The 16,178-nt window shown below is 49.1% G+C and overlaps 1 protein-coding gene across 1 annotated transcript in view; it reads right to left on the bottom strand.

The window, feature by feature from the left end:
• LIPC (lipase C, hepatic type) overlaps nucleotides 1-16,178 on the bottom strand; it is a 134,075-nt gene that overhangs the window by 14,531 nt on the left and 103,366 nt on the right. Inside the window, exons 2-6 of the mRNA XM_039230586.1 lie at nucleotides 15,716-15,903; nucleotides 11,333-11,515; nucleotides 10,469-10,586; nucleotides 7,662-7,895; nucleotides 4,623-4,868 (exon numbers count right to left, since the gene is read on the bottom strand). Coding sequence (XP_039086517.1) covers nucleotides 4,623-4,868; nucleotides 7,662-7,895; nucleotides 10,469-10,586; nucleotides 11,333-11,515; nucleotides 15,716-15,903 — 969 coding nt within the window. The remainder of the gene's footprint in view (nucleotides 1-4,622; nucleotides 4,869-7,661; nucleotides 7,896-10,468; nucleotides 10,587-11,332; nucleotides 11,516-15,715; nucleotides 15,904-16,178) is intronic.

Here is a 16,178-nt window from a genome sequence, read left to right as displayed (position 1 = left end):
ATGAGGGAGTGTGTCTGGGGTGAGGAGAGTTGTGCTGATTGGCCATAAATGCTTCATGTGGGAGGGCAGTCAGAGCCTCAGCTGAGGGCCTAGAGCCTTCTCTCTCGCACCTACTGCCACCTGGCCTCCCTGAAGCCCAATTCCCTCATGTGTAAAATGAGCATGGAGAGCACGCTCATGGGCTTGTTGTGAGCATGTGAGGAGATGGCATATATAAAAGCGCCCGACTTCTAGAATATGTTAACCCAGTGACACCTACTCCCTTCCTATACATGGACCTGACCAGGCACGGTTCTGAGCTGCACCCATGGGTGCCAGTGTTAGAGGTTCACCCCTTTGCTCAGCCACAATCACTTTGTGGCTGAAGAAATTGAGACCCACATAGGTTTTGTCACTAGGTCAAGGTCACATATGAGGTTGGCAGCAAAGCCAAATTCTGGACGTTCCTTATTCCCAGTCTCAAGCCTGTGCTGTCTCTACCGTACCCATGACTTTTTCTGAACCTCTTTCTGGAAATCAGAAACCTTCCAAAGAAGTCATGGAGAAAAGCTAAAGACAAACCGAGTCCCCTCCCTGCCCCTGAAGTCAGAATTTCGCTGTCGTCTCACCAGCTAGAAGGGAACAGTATTCAAGCAAGTTCCCACAGGTAGGATGTGGCCCAAAGTGTAGAAGAGAGGGAGAGGGAGAGCAGAAAAGGGAGTGGGAGGGAGGGGGAGGGAGAGAGAGGGGAGGAACCTGCCTTGGTGCTATGCTCAGGAGGCCATGTGAAGGGGAAGAGCAAGGGCCATGGAATGAGAGTGACCTGGAGTCACACAAACTGAGTGACTCTGGGAAGCCTTAACCTCTCTGAATCTCAGTTAATTTATTGGGAAATTCACATAATCTGTCCCCAGCCTCACCTGTCTCAGTCTCTGTCTCTCTGTCTCTCTGGGTTGTCGCAAGGATTAAATGACAAAGGAGATAGTTTGTAGGACATGCCCCTCATGGAGCCTGGACAGAATAGGCCCCCTTAAATGCCACTTCCCTAACCTCTTAGTGGCCTCATCCACTGGAGGATTAATTAGATAGGGTGTTTGCTAAGCAGGACTTCCTCAGGATGGACATGTTCCCCTCTCTTTTCTCTTAAAACATAGGCTTCTAGGAGGCTCTAGATGGCTCAGTGGGTTCAGCAGCTGACTCTTGATTTTGACTCATCTCATGATCCCAGGGTTGAATGGAGTCCCACATTGGGCTCTATGCTTGGGATTCTCTCTCTCTCTCCCTCTCTCTCCCTCTCCCTCTCCCTCTCCCTCCCCCTCCCCCTCTTTCCCTACCCCCCACCGCATGCCTTATCCCTCCCCTGCTCAAGTGTGCTCCTGTGCTCCCTTTCTCTCTTTCAAATAAAAACAAACAGACAAAGCAAAACAAAGACTCCCTGACTGGTGAGGGTACTTCCTGAGAGTGAAAATGGAAGCGGACAGTGAACTGCCCGTGTCAGTCTCCCCATTCTCCTGGGCTGCTGCGTGCTCTCCCGGTGAGCACTGGGACTGGCGAGCCTGCAGTTGTAGGAAACAGATCCTTTGATGGCTTTGTTGAAATATCTTGGGAGCCAGAGGTGGGAGGGTTAAGTTAGTCACCCTCTGTGACTCTACAGTCAGGAGGCGATGTTTATCTTGCCCAGCCTGATCCTGCACTAAAATATATCATACAATTAGATGTTCTTGAAAAATATGAATTACGAGTTCTCTGTAAGCAGGGTTGGGCAAATCTCTTCTTTTAAGAATCTGTAAGTGTTCATCAAATGCCAGAGAAATAGGTTTGGGGGACTCAAGTCAGAGATCATGACCTTGATGGGTGGAGAGAGATGTAGTTATGGGGACCTAGATTAAAGGCCTCATGCTACTACATCAACAGAACTTTCTGCAGTGATGGACATGTTACATTTCTGTGCTCTCTGATCTGGCAGCCACATATTTGAGCACTTGGAAGGCGACTAGTGTGATTGAGCATTCGAATTTTTTAATCGTATTTAATTCTAAGTAATTTAAATAGCCACATATGGCGAGCAGCTGCCGTACTGGATGACACAGCATTATATGAACCACGGTGTTTCATGAGCAGCTGCTCCCGACCGGGCAGCCTCACCTGGGGATAATTTCTGGCCATACCCAGGGCAGCTTGATGTGACTCCAGGGAAGCTGCTCCCCACCAGTGAACAGAATAGGATTTTGCTCACTGGAAGGATTGAAGCAAAATGCGGGAGGGTTTGGAGGCCCCAAAGAAGGGAGGGTAGAGTGCAGGTTACAGCTTGGCACGGGGGCCTCGGTTAGAGGTTGACGTGGGTTCTGACTAGTTTCAGACAGTCCTGCCTCTCAGCCTTCGTATCACTGGCCTCGTGGGTCCTGTGCGCTTCAGAAGTGTCTGGAGCAAGATGAGGAGTTGGCAGTAAAGACACCCGAGTTTTGTCTCCAAGGGACTCATTGCCCGTCTTGCCGGGATTGCGCTGAGTGTGTACATGTGGGAGGGGTTGGTCTCCAGTGCGCCCTATGAGGTAGGGACTCTGCCTATTCTGGCTCAATTTATGCTTGAAGAATGAATGAACGGATGAACACATTGGTTTGGGGAGCTGCTGGGGTGGGGTGGTGCTGCCCTAATGCACTTCTCTGGTCCTCCTTCATAGGAAAGAGCCCTGTGAGCTCACACCAGTGGCGTGTGGTGGTTGGGCACCTGGGTCCTTGGTTAAAGGAAGGAACTCAGCCTGGCTGTGCCTCCTGTCTTTCTTTCCCCTCTTCCTTCTCTGCATGCTTGCCCCCGCACCCTCTCCTGCCCACCACGTCCCCAGTTCTAAGCCCCTAGTAGATGTCCTCGGACTAGACCAAGCTCTTCACTTCAGACACACACCTCAGCTCTGGAAGGTGAAAAACGGCCTCTTTTCCTCCCAGCTGATCTCAAGGAGAAAACAAAACCTTCCCCCTCTTCTCTCCTCCCTCCTTCACCCACACAAACAGACCAGGGGCAGATTACTGAGGTAAAAAATGACTCAGCCAGTTGTTTGGAGGTCCGGATCTAAATGCTGCCAAAAATTTACTTTGTGTCTCTGGGTGAATGATTTCCCCTGTCTGGGCCTGGGTGTCTGCATCTGTGAAACGGCAGGGTAGAACAGACTCTAGAAATGCTAACATTCCACGATTTAAAGTAGAAATGTGATTATTGGAGGGGCTCAATCACTCCAGGCAGCTTTGCCATTTAAAAGAGGAGCTGGTTAACCCAAATGAGTGTCTAATTGGCAGCCCGCAGTGAGGGCTCTCCCTTAAGCAGGAGGCCTTCCAAGTTCCCTCGCCTGATCCCTCGTACCTTCTCCTCCCCTATCCCCAAAGGGTCAGACTGCAGAGGGGACCCCCTGGTCTCTCAGGCAGGAAAGGTCCACATTCACTGTAACGCTCTCAGAAGCTATCAGCTGCCCGCAGCGGATTTCTGTCATTCCCGGGCTTCACGGAAGGAAAATCTGGCTGGAGAGTAGAGGTTCAGATAAACAGGAATCCTGTGTCTAAAAAATAAGTCGCCTGGGAACTTGAACTTGCTAGTGTGATAATAAAAGGAACACAGAGTGGGGGTCGGATGCACCTGGCTCTTGGCCTCCTTCCAGGCTGTGTGGCCATGGGCGGGTCACTCCACCCAAGCTGTGCTCCCCTCCTCTTTAAAATGAGATCATAACCGGCCCTGCCGACCTTGCTTGGCTGCTGCGGTGGGGACCACAAAGAGTTGAGGGCTGCATCTGAGGTTTCATATAAAACGTGGTGCAAATGCAAAGTGGCGGGGATGGCACGTTCACCTTCTGCAGCTACAAACACTGCACATAATAATCGAACAGCACAGTGCCAAGCTCCTCCCGGCACCGGTGAGCATGTGCGGTGAAACAGTAAGACGCTAAATCACTCACGAGCTGTTTAAAGGATTAGACAGAAATGTTAATGGCAACAGATGTCAGCTTGTTCACTCCTGGAGGACTCGACTCTGGCTTCAGTGGAGCATTTCTCTTGCTGGCTCCAGCCCCAAACGAGGCCACAGCTCAGACATCTGTTTCAACCCAGAGTGCCCGGGGCTCAGTTTCTGCCCTGAGGTTAAGGCTCTGGCCGGGAAAGCTAGAAGAAGCCAAACTTCATCTTGGGAGGGTCTCCGCATGGCAGTGATGCCCCGTAAGATCAGCTGATCCAAACTTTAGAGGAAATGAGAAGCTAAAACCTTAGCCTGGAGCCTTGTTTTTGTTTTTTCCGGGAGGCTCTGAGCAGAGCTGAGAGCACTTGGTTCTAGTGGGGATTTGAAGACATCTCCAGGTCCCTGCACAATGAGACCTGGGTGTTCGGCCCTGTAACTGCTCAGGGCCTTCCGGATCTAACATCCTAGGGGACCATGAACATGGATGACGAGAGGCTGACCCAAGGATTGTTCCAGAATCAAGCTTTCTCCTCCTAGCACTTGGCAGCAAGGTAGACATGAGCGAGTGGCTGCATCCACATCACCATCTGGAATCTTTGGTTTCAGAAGCACTGAAAGAGCAGAGCCTGAAGGAGCCCCAGGAAAACACTTCAGGGAACTTCCGACCCTTCAGACAAGTGGCTGCATCGTGGGCCTCCCACACTTACCTTTGAAGGGGGACTGTGCTCTCGTTGTGAGGAAGATCTTCTTGCTCTTCTTGCTCCGGCCCTCCTGGCGGATGTGGTAGCCCAGCGCATTGCAGCGGCCCTTCTTGCAGCTCAGGCACAGGCCCCGGCTGAAGCTGCCCATGTCGTTGCACTGGTACGCTGTGCTCTGCATGCTGGCATGCAGCAGGGAGTCGATGAAGAGGTGCACCGAGCGCTCGTGGGAGCATTTGACGGTTTGAGTGATGGCTGCAACACGGGCCAGAAAGGACATTATCACCCCTTGATCCAAAGCACCCTCAACCCAAAGGATCCTCTTGTTTTCAGTGCAGACTAATGGCACATTGGGAAGGAAGGGGGGTAGTTGCTGAGGTTTACCCTCTCATCGGCTGAAAACTACAGGAGTGGACCCGTCTCAGTCACTTGGTGGAGACGCATCACCCCAGGCACTGTGCGGCTCCTGAGGGCACCCTGGGGTTTTAGTAGGAAGCCTAAGTCACTAAGAAAATACTGAATTATTTAAGAAAAGAGGGCACTGAACTTTATTTAAAAAATATTTATGTCTTGGGGCACCTGGGTGGCTCAGCCAGTTAAGCATCCTACTCTTGGTTTCGGCTCAGGTCATGACCTCACGGTTAATGAGATCAAGCCCTGCATCAGGCTCTGTGCTGAGAGCATGGATCCTGCTTGGGATTCTCTCTCTCCCTCTCTTTCTCTGCCTGCCTGCTTCCCCCTCCCCCCACTCATACTTGCTTTCTCTCAAAAGAAATAAATAACCTTTAAAAATATATGTTTATGTCTTAAATGGTTAAAAATGTGCAAGGGCTGATGCCTTGGGTTGAATTAGCTGTAACAAGCTTGTGTGGAATGTCTCCTTTCTTAACAAAGCTAGGAAAACGAGTGCCAAGTTACTCTTGGGGCTCAGCTAGTGGTCTGGTGAAAGCTGAGGCCTCTCCCCTGACAGTGTCTACCTTCTGTCCTAAAGCAGCCATTGCCTCCTGGCCTGTAAAACCAGCAAGGGGATTGGCTTCTAAAAGGATACATCCTAGTGACCAGGTTTGCATGGGCCTAAACTGAAACAGCAAGTTTAGGAAGTTTATCTAGCATGGATTTTTGATCTTTATTTTTTACTCTCCATATCTTAACCTAATCTTTAATAAATTATTCCTAAGGAATGTTGAAGAACCACCACAAGGTATGTAAGTACCTGATGTGAAGGCACAGCACAGCTCACTCTGTCAAAAGGTATTTCCCCAAGTGTTTGAAGGCTATCTGCCAAGATGGGACACCTCAGTTCTTGGTCTAGTGCTGCCATTTGTTGAGCACCTACTATGAGGCAGGTACTATGCTGAGTGCCTTCACTCATCCACTTCCTGAGTCTTCCCCATGGCTCCTTGGGGCAGCTGTTACAGATGAGAAAACTGAGCTTCAAAGGCATTCACTAACTCATTGAAGCTCACCCAGCCAGGAGGTGTTGGGGAGGTAAAGCATTTACCAGACTACATTCTGTATGGGTGTGTGGGGAGAGGCACCCACAAGGTAATTGCTTTTAACTTTTTAAATGTTTTTAAAATTTATTTCTGAGAGAGAGAGACCGCATGAGCAGGGGAGGGTCAGAGAGAGAGGGAGATACAGAATCTGAAACAGGCTCTAGGCTCTGAGCTGTCAGCACAGAGCCTGACATGGGGCTCGAACCCACAAACCGCAAGATCATGACCTAAGCCGAAGTTGGATGCTTAACTGACTGAGCCACCCAGGTGCCCCAATGATTGCTTTTAAACTTAGAGGCGAAGAAAACTGAGAAAAACCACATCAAAACTGGGCAAGCAAAATAAACATACCTGGTTCACTCACTGAAGTTTAGAACAAGAGAGCAAATGGCATTAACTGGTCAGAGATGCATTTGCCAGGCAACTAGTTACTAATCCTGGAGGCCTGTGTTGAGTGTTGAGAGAAAGTAGATCTGGGAGGAGGGCTCGTTGGTCAGCCAGGAATGGACCAGGACCTGTGGGTGACTGGAGGGACAATGATGGGAGGGGCACGTGAGGAATGGCGAGAGGAAGTTTCCAGAAGGTTCTGGCAGGTGTGTGGGCTGGTAGAAGGCTGGGACTCCAGCCAAAATGAGATGATGTTGAGTGCGAAGGTCATTCTTACACTGGAGAAGTGAAGATGGTGATGTAATTACAAGAGAGTGTGTTCTCAGCTTAGTTTGGGATGATGGAGGTGAGAAGAAGGTACACGGGGGTGGGGGTCTCCAGTTGGCTTAGTGTGAGTTGGCATGTTTTCATCAGGATGATATTTTATAATAATGAGAGATTTGAAATGCCTATGGAATGTATGATTTTTGCTGACAGTTTTGTTCATTAATCCTGTGCATGTTGTCAGCATGCAACTTACTGGTTCAGTCTCAGATTTGAGAGAGAAGTGGGATCACAACCCAGATCATGCCCCGACAAAAAGGAAGTGACAAAGACATGTTAGAGCCAGACTTTGAATAGGAAGAATCCTAGTAAGGTCCTGTAGGATCACCTTGAAGGAACCTCACGAGAGTGGAAGAGTTACTGCCACTCCAGTCAGTCCAAGGATCAAGGAGCTATGATCTATTAAGTGCATCCTCATGTGGCCCAGAATAGAGGAAGCCCCCTGGGTGAGGAAGCTTCTAGAGAAGGAAAAATAGCCACAGGCATCAGGACTCCACTTTCAGGAGGGGTAGTACCCCAGGAAAGACTCTGTTGGGTACACTGGGTGCAGCTAAGAGGTAGGGATTCCTGGTGGCACCCCAGCTCATTGTAAGAACTTGGCCTCCAGTGACCACTGCTAGTTAAGCAGAGGGCCTCCTGGGCGGACACCAGCCCTTACCGACTCTCACAAGCCCTCTCTCCGAGTGGGCTTGAGGACCATATACCCTGGGTGCCCACCCTTGCTGAACTCTTCCCAAAGTCTCACAGAGCTGGAGATTCACTGGGTCCAGGGGCTGCATGCAAGTGTTGGGGGATAGAGGCCGGTGCAGGCCAGTGCTCTCGGCCGGGCCTTCTTTCTCACCAGTTAAGCCATGCTTGGTAATGTGTTTGTAGAGGTCTAGGAAGTGGCAGCCGGGTTGGAAGTAGCCGCCATTGGGGTAGAAGTCATAGTGTGCTATGGGCTGTTTGATGCCCACACTCAGGCCCATGTGCTCCCGGGTAAAGGTGTGAATGGCATCCACAAAACTGGCATCATCTGGCGAAAGACGGTCACTGAGCGAAGATCCCTCAAACAGAGGGCCAGCAGCATCCAACCCTAACAGGAAAGCAAGGGTAAGGGTTAGGTGGGAGCAAGGGGAGGCAAGGAGAATGCCCTCTTTAGCTTTTTGATGTTATTACACATTCATGAGCTAGCAGGAAGAAGAAAATCCTAGGGGATAATCTTTCTCTAGAAAATCTTGCTATAACCTTTTAGCAGTAAAACCACAGTAATTCATGGTGCTGAAAATTAGACACAGGCTGTGCGTTATCTAATGAGGAAAGAGGTCTGCAGGAACTATCCAGTGGTAGAAATAAGGTTATGAGGGAATGCTTGATTTATTTAAGCAAATCAATTTTAAGTACCTCTCAAGCTACTTTCAAGAGCATCTGTTTGCATACAGAAAAAGCCCACTGTGCTTATTGTAAGTAGTTCTAACCTACCCATCAAATAAAGAATTTATTTGTCTGTATGTTGTCAACAATTTCCCAGAGTGAGCTGGCTTTTCTCCTACACCAATGTCATTTCATTGGAATGTCCAGAACAGCCTTGGGACATCACTGTTCCCTGGTGAAAATGTCATGAGCAAATGGGACATCTCAGAGCTCTGGTCAAGTGACAGATGTGTGTGCATGAGACTAACCATAGCTCCTGGTTGACTGTATTTGGGAAGTATTTATGCACTCAAAGTTTTTCCTCTGTCTTTCTTCTTTCACCTTCTCCGGAGGGCCCTTTGATGTCCCACATCAGCCCTGGCTTCCATCCCTGTTGGGGGTGAAGGAATTGACCAGATGGGGGTGGTGAGAGCGCCTGTCTCCAGTTCTCACCCATGGTTACAAATGAAAGATGTCATGGTATGATTTGATTCTGTTCTTCATGGGGCTGAGTATGAGATGACAGCAGTGATTAGCTGTCCTGCCACCTGACATGAGTGAGCCTGGATAATAATGCCTGATGTGGCCCAGGACACCAGCCAGAGTGGACATGGTGCTGGGCCTGGGGCTGCCTCCTTGCGATTCTGACTTAGCCTTTGAGGCCTGGTTCCTTGGCGATGGGTCTCATTGCCCTTCTGTGGAAGTTCTGCTCACTCCCAGCCTATTGAGGGTTACAGCACAGAGGTGGAGCCACAAACAGTGGCCTGTGAAGCAGGTCTCCCCAGTCACCAGCAAGATTAAAAAAAAAATAAGGATGAGGAAGTGAGTTCTCATAATGACAAATTTATTTCTTTTCTTTTCTTTTTTATTATTATTATTTTATGTCTTTGTTTTATTTTGAGAGACAGAGACAGAGCACGAGTGGAGGAGGGGCAGAGAGAGAGGGAGACACAGAATCTGAAGCAGGCTCCAGGCTCTGAGCTGTTAGCACAGAGACAGACAGGCTCAAGCCCACAAACCGTGAGATCATGACCTGAGCTGAAGTCAGACGCTCAACTGACTGAGCCACCCAGGCGCCCCAAAGTTATTTATTTTATTTTTTTAATTTAAAAAAATTATTTATTTTTTAATAGTTTATTGTCAAGTTGGTTTACATATAACACCCAGTGCCTATCCCAACAAGTATTTCTTTTAAATGTCTGCCATGATTCCTATCTTTTAACCTATTCTTTGGTGAAGTAGTGGCAATAGTAGATATTAGCTGCCAAAAATATTGACATGATAGAATTAAAGGCCACAACAACGCTAGTCGTCTTAAATTTCCTTTGAATTGTTTTAGCCTGTGAAGTATTATTGCTTTAACCTGATAGGTATTGAAGAATGAGTAGGAGTTTGGTAGGTAGACAAGGGCTGAGTGGATAAGTGGTGGTAAAATATCCCAGGCAAAGGGAAAAGGATGTGCAGAGGCCCTGAAGCACAGGAGGCCATGGCATGTTTGTGGAGCGGAAAAACACCTAGTGTCACAGAAGCCTGCGACTACAGGAAGGGAATGGCTGGAGGAGAGGCCGGAGAACTCTGGAGACACTACACCGAGAAGGGCCTTGTTTGGGCTTCCTGAGTTTCATCCTGTGGGTGTCTGTGGGCCTTGGGGACTTGGCTGGGGAAAGGTCTGGTGAGATGTGTTCTTCCCATCAGAACTGTGGGGTAGCATGAGGAAGAGGTTGGTGTCTAGGATGCCTCGGAGGAAAGACCTTCTCACACAAGTCGGGTTCTTCCTGGGTATCTGGGGCCATTTCCAAGTTAGTGTAGAGCTTCCTCCCTCAGTCCAGATGGGTCCCGGAGTAAGACCCACATGTTGCACAAACGTGGAAACTGAGGCACAAACATGGCCGATGTTATTGCAAATTTCAGGCTGTGATTCTTTTTTTGCTCATATTGGGCTTTTTAAGCTAGAGGTTGAAAAATTCTTTGCTGGTAGAACAGTGTATAGAAAGTCTGCTCTTTAGGTCCTATTTGGCATGACTATGAGAGCCATCCTTTGGAGGACAGGCACCAGGAGTTGAGGCTGTAATTTACTCTGAATTCTCGAGGAACAGCAGTCTATGACAGTGGTCATGTTTGACGCCGCACAGCCAGTCTTCCTGTGAGCCCCAGTGTGCAGGAAGGAGGCTGGAGGCCTGGTAATTATGGGGCTGTGGGGGAAGCACGTCCTGTTTCACACCCCCCACGCCGTTGTTAGTTACCAGGCGCGGTTACCTGTAATTCTCCCAATCTTGTGCTTTCCGCCGATGTAACTGCCCGCGAATCCTGAGACATGTGCCCCCAGGCTGTACCCAATTAGATGAACATTGCTTCGAGAAAATGGAACAGATTCCTGGAAGACAGAGGCAAGATGGGTACAGGGGAGAGCTGCCGGGCAGAAGCCTGTGCGAGTCCAGCTTATTCTTGGCTCCCACCCTGTTCCTTGTGCTGGGTGACAAATGAGGTGCTTAATTCATCCCCCAGACCCGATCTGGTTTCTCATTTATTTTTTTTTTAGTTTATTCATTTTGGGAGAGCACGTACGCAAGCAGGTAAGGGGGAGAGAGAAGGAGACACAGAATCCCAAACAGCTCCGTGCCGTGAGCTCAGAGCCCGATGTGGGGCCCGAACTCATGAACTGGGAGATCACGACCTGAGCCGAGATCAGATGCTTAACAGACTGAGCCACCTAGGCGCCTCTTGTTTCCTACCTTTGCTGGCTTCCACCTTTCAGGCTCAGCTACCTGGGCCCCTGCCTGGTAATGCTGCCGCCACCCCCACCCCATTACTAGGACCTTAATGCCTTGCACGGTGAAACTATGGGGTTTGATGGTGTTACAGGTGTGTTTAGATCCCTCAGCACATCCTAGGGAGTGAGCATAAAAGAAATAGTGGAAGGGGTGGGGAGGGAAGATAGTTCTACTGAATAGGGGTTTAAGCAAGGCATCTGAGGGGGCGTCTGTACCACTGCCCTCCAATTTCTGTGAGCTTAGCAGAGTGGTCCAGCTCCTGCCTGGGCACTTGGAAACCAGCCTAATTCATTGAGACTTAGGAGAAGGGAGAGGAAGGGAGGGAAGGGGAGATCAGGGCAGGGCTTACCTCCAGCCATTGGATGACAGCGGCCACCTCCTGGCCCACGAGGCGAGTGTTGCGCACAGCCACCGTGTAGTGGTTGTGGGCCAGGGTGAGCCAGTCCGCCAGCCCCACGTTCACCGGCTGGTCCAGCCCAGACTTCAGCGCGGCAACCATCTGCCAGATCCAGCTTTCCAGAAAGCCGTCCACCTGCGGGTGGGCCCACAGAGGAGTCCGTGTAACCGGGAGGGGACAGAGACCGGGAGGGCGTCTCTACTTTCTCTCTGTTCACCTTTTTTAATCCCCCAAGTCTTGGCTAATTAATGCTGGATCCTTCTTTTCAGAAGAAAAGGCTTCAGGCAGTGAGGGGAGTGGGGGGAGTTGGGGTCTCTGCAGCTTGGCACTGTTGACATTTTGGGCCACATCCTTTTTGTGGTGGGGGCTGTCCTGTGCGTCGTAGGATATCTAGCAACATCTCTGGTCTCTGTAGGTGCCAGCAGCGCCCTCCCCTCTAAGCTGTGAAAACCAAAACTATCTCCAGGCTTTGCCAAATGTCCCCTGGGGGCTACCCCTGGCCTCAAACTGAGAACCGTTCTCTTAACATGCCCCTATTTTATAAAGAGTTGCTGAGCCTTAAAACCATGGAAAAGTCTGTGTAATCAGGTGCTGAAAGCTGACCTTTCCTTTGAGAAGCAGTTCTGGTACTTTCAGCTCTGGGAGGGAGGCCTGCGGGGCCATGGCTGCAGCCACGGCTCTGAATCCCAGCCCCTTTGTCTGCCCCCACCCACCGTGTCTGCTTGCTTAAGAGGGAATTAAAGGCCAGGGGCTGGAGCATGGCAGGAGCTCAGTACACGTTTATGAGGAAACTTTCTGTGTCTGCGCCCTGTTTGAGAACCAGCCTGCAAGTTCTCCTGATGGGCTCATGGAACAAAGTCATTTGTACTGCGTCTGCAAAGACAAACAGGAGGCCACTTACAAGAATAAGGGGGGGCTGGTGAATGTGGGGCATGGCTGTCTAGGGTGGTCCAGGCAGAAGGAAGAGCACACGCAGTCAGGAGAGGGCCCTGAGGTGTGTTCAGGGGAAGAGTCTGGTGCGGCTGAAACCAGACAGTGGGAGGCGAGGCCGGAGTACACGTACAATACTGATGACGTGGCAAGTCATTCCGAGGTCAGGTGCGTCCACTTAGAATGTTCACCTAGCGCTTTCCATGTGCGTAGAGCATCTTGGGTTCAAATCCAGGCTTTCTCAGATACTGAGTGACCCTAGGCAAGTTAGTTAACTTTCCTGTGCCTCCTCTGGAAAATGGGGACCATAATAGTACTTTTTCCAGGATTGTTGTGAAGATGAAAGCAGTTAAGTTCTAGTTAAATACTTAGAATGGTGCCTGGAATGTGTTAGTACTCAGGAGATGTTAGTTATGCAGAATTATTTAGTTACACAGTTATGTTAATAGTTGTTTACATAGTGAAGCAGCTGTTGTTGTTATTACTAGTAATAATAGATATATTCCCATCTGGATTTTAAGAATGAAAAGTTCGTTCTGGTAAAGGACCTTGGTAAGAGAACCTTGCGATCTTCATGTTGCATTTTATAAACAAGATATTTATATCACTTATTCAGTTAACAAATATTTTTGGAGCACCTAATATATAATGGATCGTGTCCTCAAGAGAAGAGGGAGAAGACTCTAGGCAGAAAACACAGCCTGAGCCATGGCCAAGAAGAGAGAAATCACAGCAGAGTGGAAGGAGCTCCAAGCAGTTGAGTGTTGCTGAGTCTAAGTGGGGGGCAGGGAGGGTGAAGGGAAGCAGAAAGAATGGGGACAAGGCACAGAAGGTAAGGGGTTCAGGCGAGGAAAGGAGAGTCAGGGAGGGTGGGGGGAGGCAGAGAGAGTGAGGGGAGGAAAGGAGAGTCAGGGAGGGTTAGGGGGAGCATGGGAAGATGAGGAAGGGGCAGGGAAAGGCGAGGGGGCAGGGAGAGTGAGGGAAGTCAGGGAAAAGTGAGGGGGACATGAGGAGTGAGGGGGGCATGAGGAGTGAGGAGAGGCAGGGAGGGTAAGGGGGCAGGGTCAGAGGGGAGGCAGAAAGGGGAAGGGGAGAAAGAGTGAGGGGGGCAGGAAGGGTGAGGGGGACAGGGAAGATGAGGGGGCATGGAAGGCGAGGGGAACAGGGTCACAGGGGAGAGCACCTGGAGTGAGCTATAGATGTGCTGCGAGCAGCCTTCCTGACTTGGTGGCTCTCAGCTCCAGCTTCCACCTCCGCCCTTCCACAGATCTCTCCACTGAATGCATTCCCTCCTTCCCACTTCCTCTCTTTCTTCTTGTAAGGAAAATCCGTTTGGCTAAAGCAGCTGAGGAAATGGGATGTTCTTCTCTACAGTTCCTGGCCTGCTTCTAATCCATTTCCTCCCTCAGGGTTCCCACTGGACAGAGTCTGATCTTTAGTTCCCTTTAAAAACAGCTAGTCCAATCTTAGTGTTCTGCCTTCTGTTTTTCTTAAAGAAGCATGGGTTGAGCTCCTATCCCAGCTGGAGAAAGCCACAGTGAGGAAGTTGCAGTGTGAAGCCTGCTGCAGAATTGGGGGGCCCATTCAAACCCCTGTGGGTTTGACAAAGGCACAGTGAACTGGTGGTGTTTGAGAGTGTGAACTTGGAGTGTGAGTGTTCTGAGTGAATTTGTGTCCACTGTTGACTGTGTGACTATGGTAGCTGTTTGACGTCTCTGAGTACAGTTTCTTCATCCGAGATATACTAACCCCCCATGTAGGGAGTGTGGGGATTAAATGGGTTGATGTATAGTGTAAAGGGTCTGACTTATGGTAGGGCCTCAATCTATGTTAGTTCTCTTCTTTAGGGGCAAGAAAGCCCATCATCACCCTAACTGCAGACCCTGGGGTATATGGAACGCCCCCCTTCCCTAGGGTGGAAGCCCTTTATATCCTATGGGGAAGCTGCTAGCTTCACCGCTGTTTGTGCCTGTAGCAATGGCAGCATCCTGCCTCATGGCTACTATACTCATGTGGCATCACCATGTGGTCTACCACGTGAGACCAGGAGCAGGGTCTGTTTTGTTCATAGGGGTGCTGTGAGCCTGCACATAGCAGGCTCCCCATGATTACATGTGGAAAGAGTGGAAGGTGGGTTGACAGGCTCATTTTGTTCTCTGTGGGAGGAGAGATGAGGGTTTCAGGAGTATTCTTCTTTCTTTCTTTTTAATGTTTATTTCATGCTCAGCAGGGAGTCTGATGTGGGGCTCATGACTGTGAGTCATGACCTGAGCTGAAATCCAGAGTCAGATGCTTAACCAGCTGAGCCACCCAGTTGCCCCAAGAGTATTTTTCAACGAGATGGCAGGGAAAGGTTTCCATGTCATGAAATAGACCCCCAAATCTCTACAGGTTTCAAGTTCTAGACTAAGCTTCAATTCATGGGTTGTTTGGGAGCCAGGGAGGTACAATTTCCTCTTGGAGACAAGTCCTTGCTTAGTTTGACTTCAACCATTGCCTACAATATTCTTTCCCCACTTTGTCCAGGATTTTTAGCATCCGAGAAAGGCCACATTTTCTCTAAGAGGTTGCATGTCTCAGTCACATTTCTACTTAGGTATGGAGAATGGTTCTAATTGGAAGCATTTCACAGCTGCTTCTGGGTAGCTAACCTAAAAAAAACCCAACACTCTTTTATACCAAAAGCCATTGGATTGTACACTTTAAATGTATGCATTGTATGGTATGTGAATCATATCTCAATAAAGCTGTTTAAAAAAAAAAAAACTACTCTTTGACTCCTTTGTGTACGCCGTTTACTAATTGTGCTACCTAGAATAAAGATGTGATGATTGGTCCTCTGGCTGCCATATTGGACTATAAGGACCAAACTACACTCTAAGGATGACAGAGTAGTAAACTGAAAATGAGTTAGGTCCCTGAGGACTTGGGTTACATAGCTCTAGATGATTGTGTGAAATAGAAACAAACTTCTGTTTTATTTGAACTGTTGCCAGTTGAGTTTCTGTTATTTGCACCAGTATTTAAACCTTATAGTTGCAACATTTCGCTGGGAACTGTGTCTTCTGGTTTCCTACCTCCTCTTGTGAAACATGCAGATTCACTTGCATGGACTGTAATCACTTATGGGCCTTCATGTGCTGTGTGACTTCTTTGAGCCATATTTTATTATCTGAAATGTGGAGATAATTATATTTTCCCTATCCTGCTCATTCATGGCATTGAGATAATCAATGAGATACTGTGTCGAGAAGCACTTGGAAAATTAGAATGTCCTTTACAAATATTATGCATGAAGTTGTTATCACTGGCTCCCTATCTTTTTATTAAAATTGGATATACGAGAGAGGGAAAAAAAAGAAAATGTAAAAGCTAAGAGAAAAAAGGCATGTCAGCATTTCCTACCGACCACCCATGGATTATCATCACCAGAGGCAGAGAGGAGTTGAAGCCACACTTCTGTAACGTGTCTGGGTGATTGAGCCGAATCTGACAGCCCTTATCCGTTTCTTCTTGAAAAAGCAGGAATCTCGTCTCCGTCGCCTGCAATGCTTCCTTTGTTTCAGCAGCCCTCAGTCTTCTTCCAAATGGCCCTGGAATGTAAGATTGGAGACAGTGTTTACCCTGGCATCTGTTCTAACTCTGGCAGCTCTGGGACAGCCCAAAGGAGAGCACCAGCCAGTGAGGTCACTTATGAGGTGCCGGAGGTAGGCATGGACCACAGGTGTGGGGACCTCAAAAGAGCATGTTCAGCAGAATGTCCGTTTCTTCCCTGGGGGGTGATGAATGGTGACCTAGGAGAATCCAACACAGGTAGAAGGGGCCAGATCCTCCATCCTGCCTTCCTGGTGACTATGGGATCAGCCAG

This window comes from Hyaena hyaena, unplaced genomic scaffold, assembly GCF_003009895.1.
Source record: "Hyaena hyaena isolate Hyena2069 unplaced genomic scaffold, ASM300989v1 scaffold_49, whole genome shotgun sequence".
Taxonomy (NCBI): Eukaryota; Metazoa; Chordata; class Mammalia; order Carnivora; family Hyaenidae; genus Hyaena; species Hyaena hyaena.
This window is presented reverse-complemented; position numbering and strand designations above follow the sequence as displayed.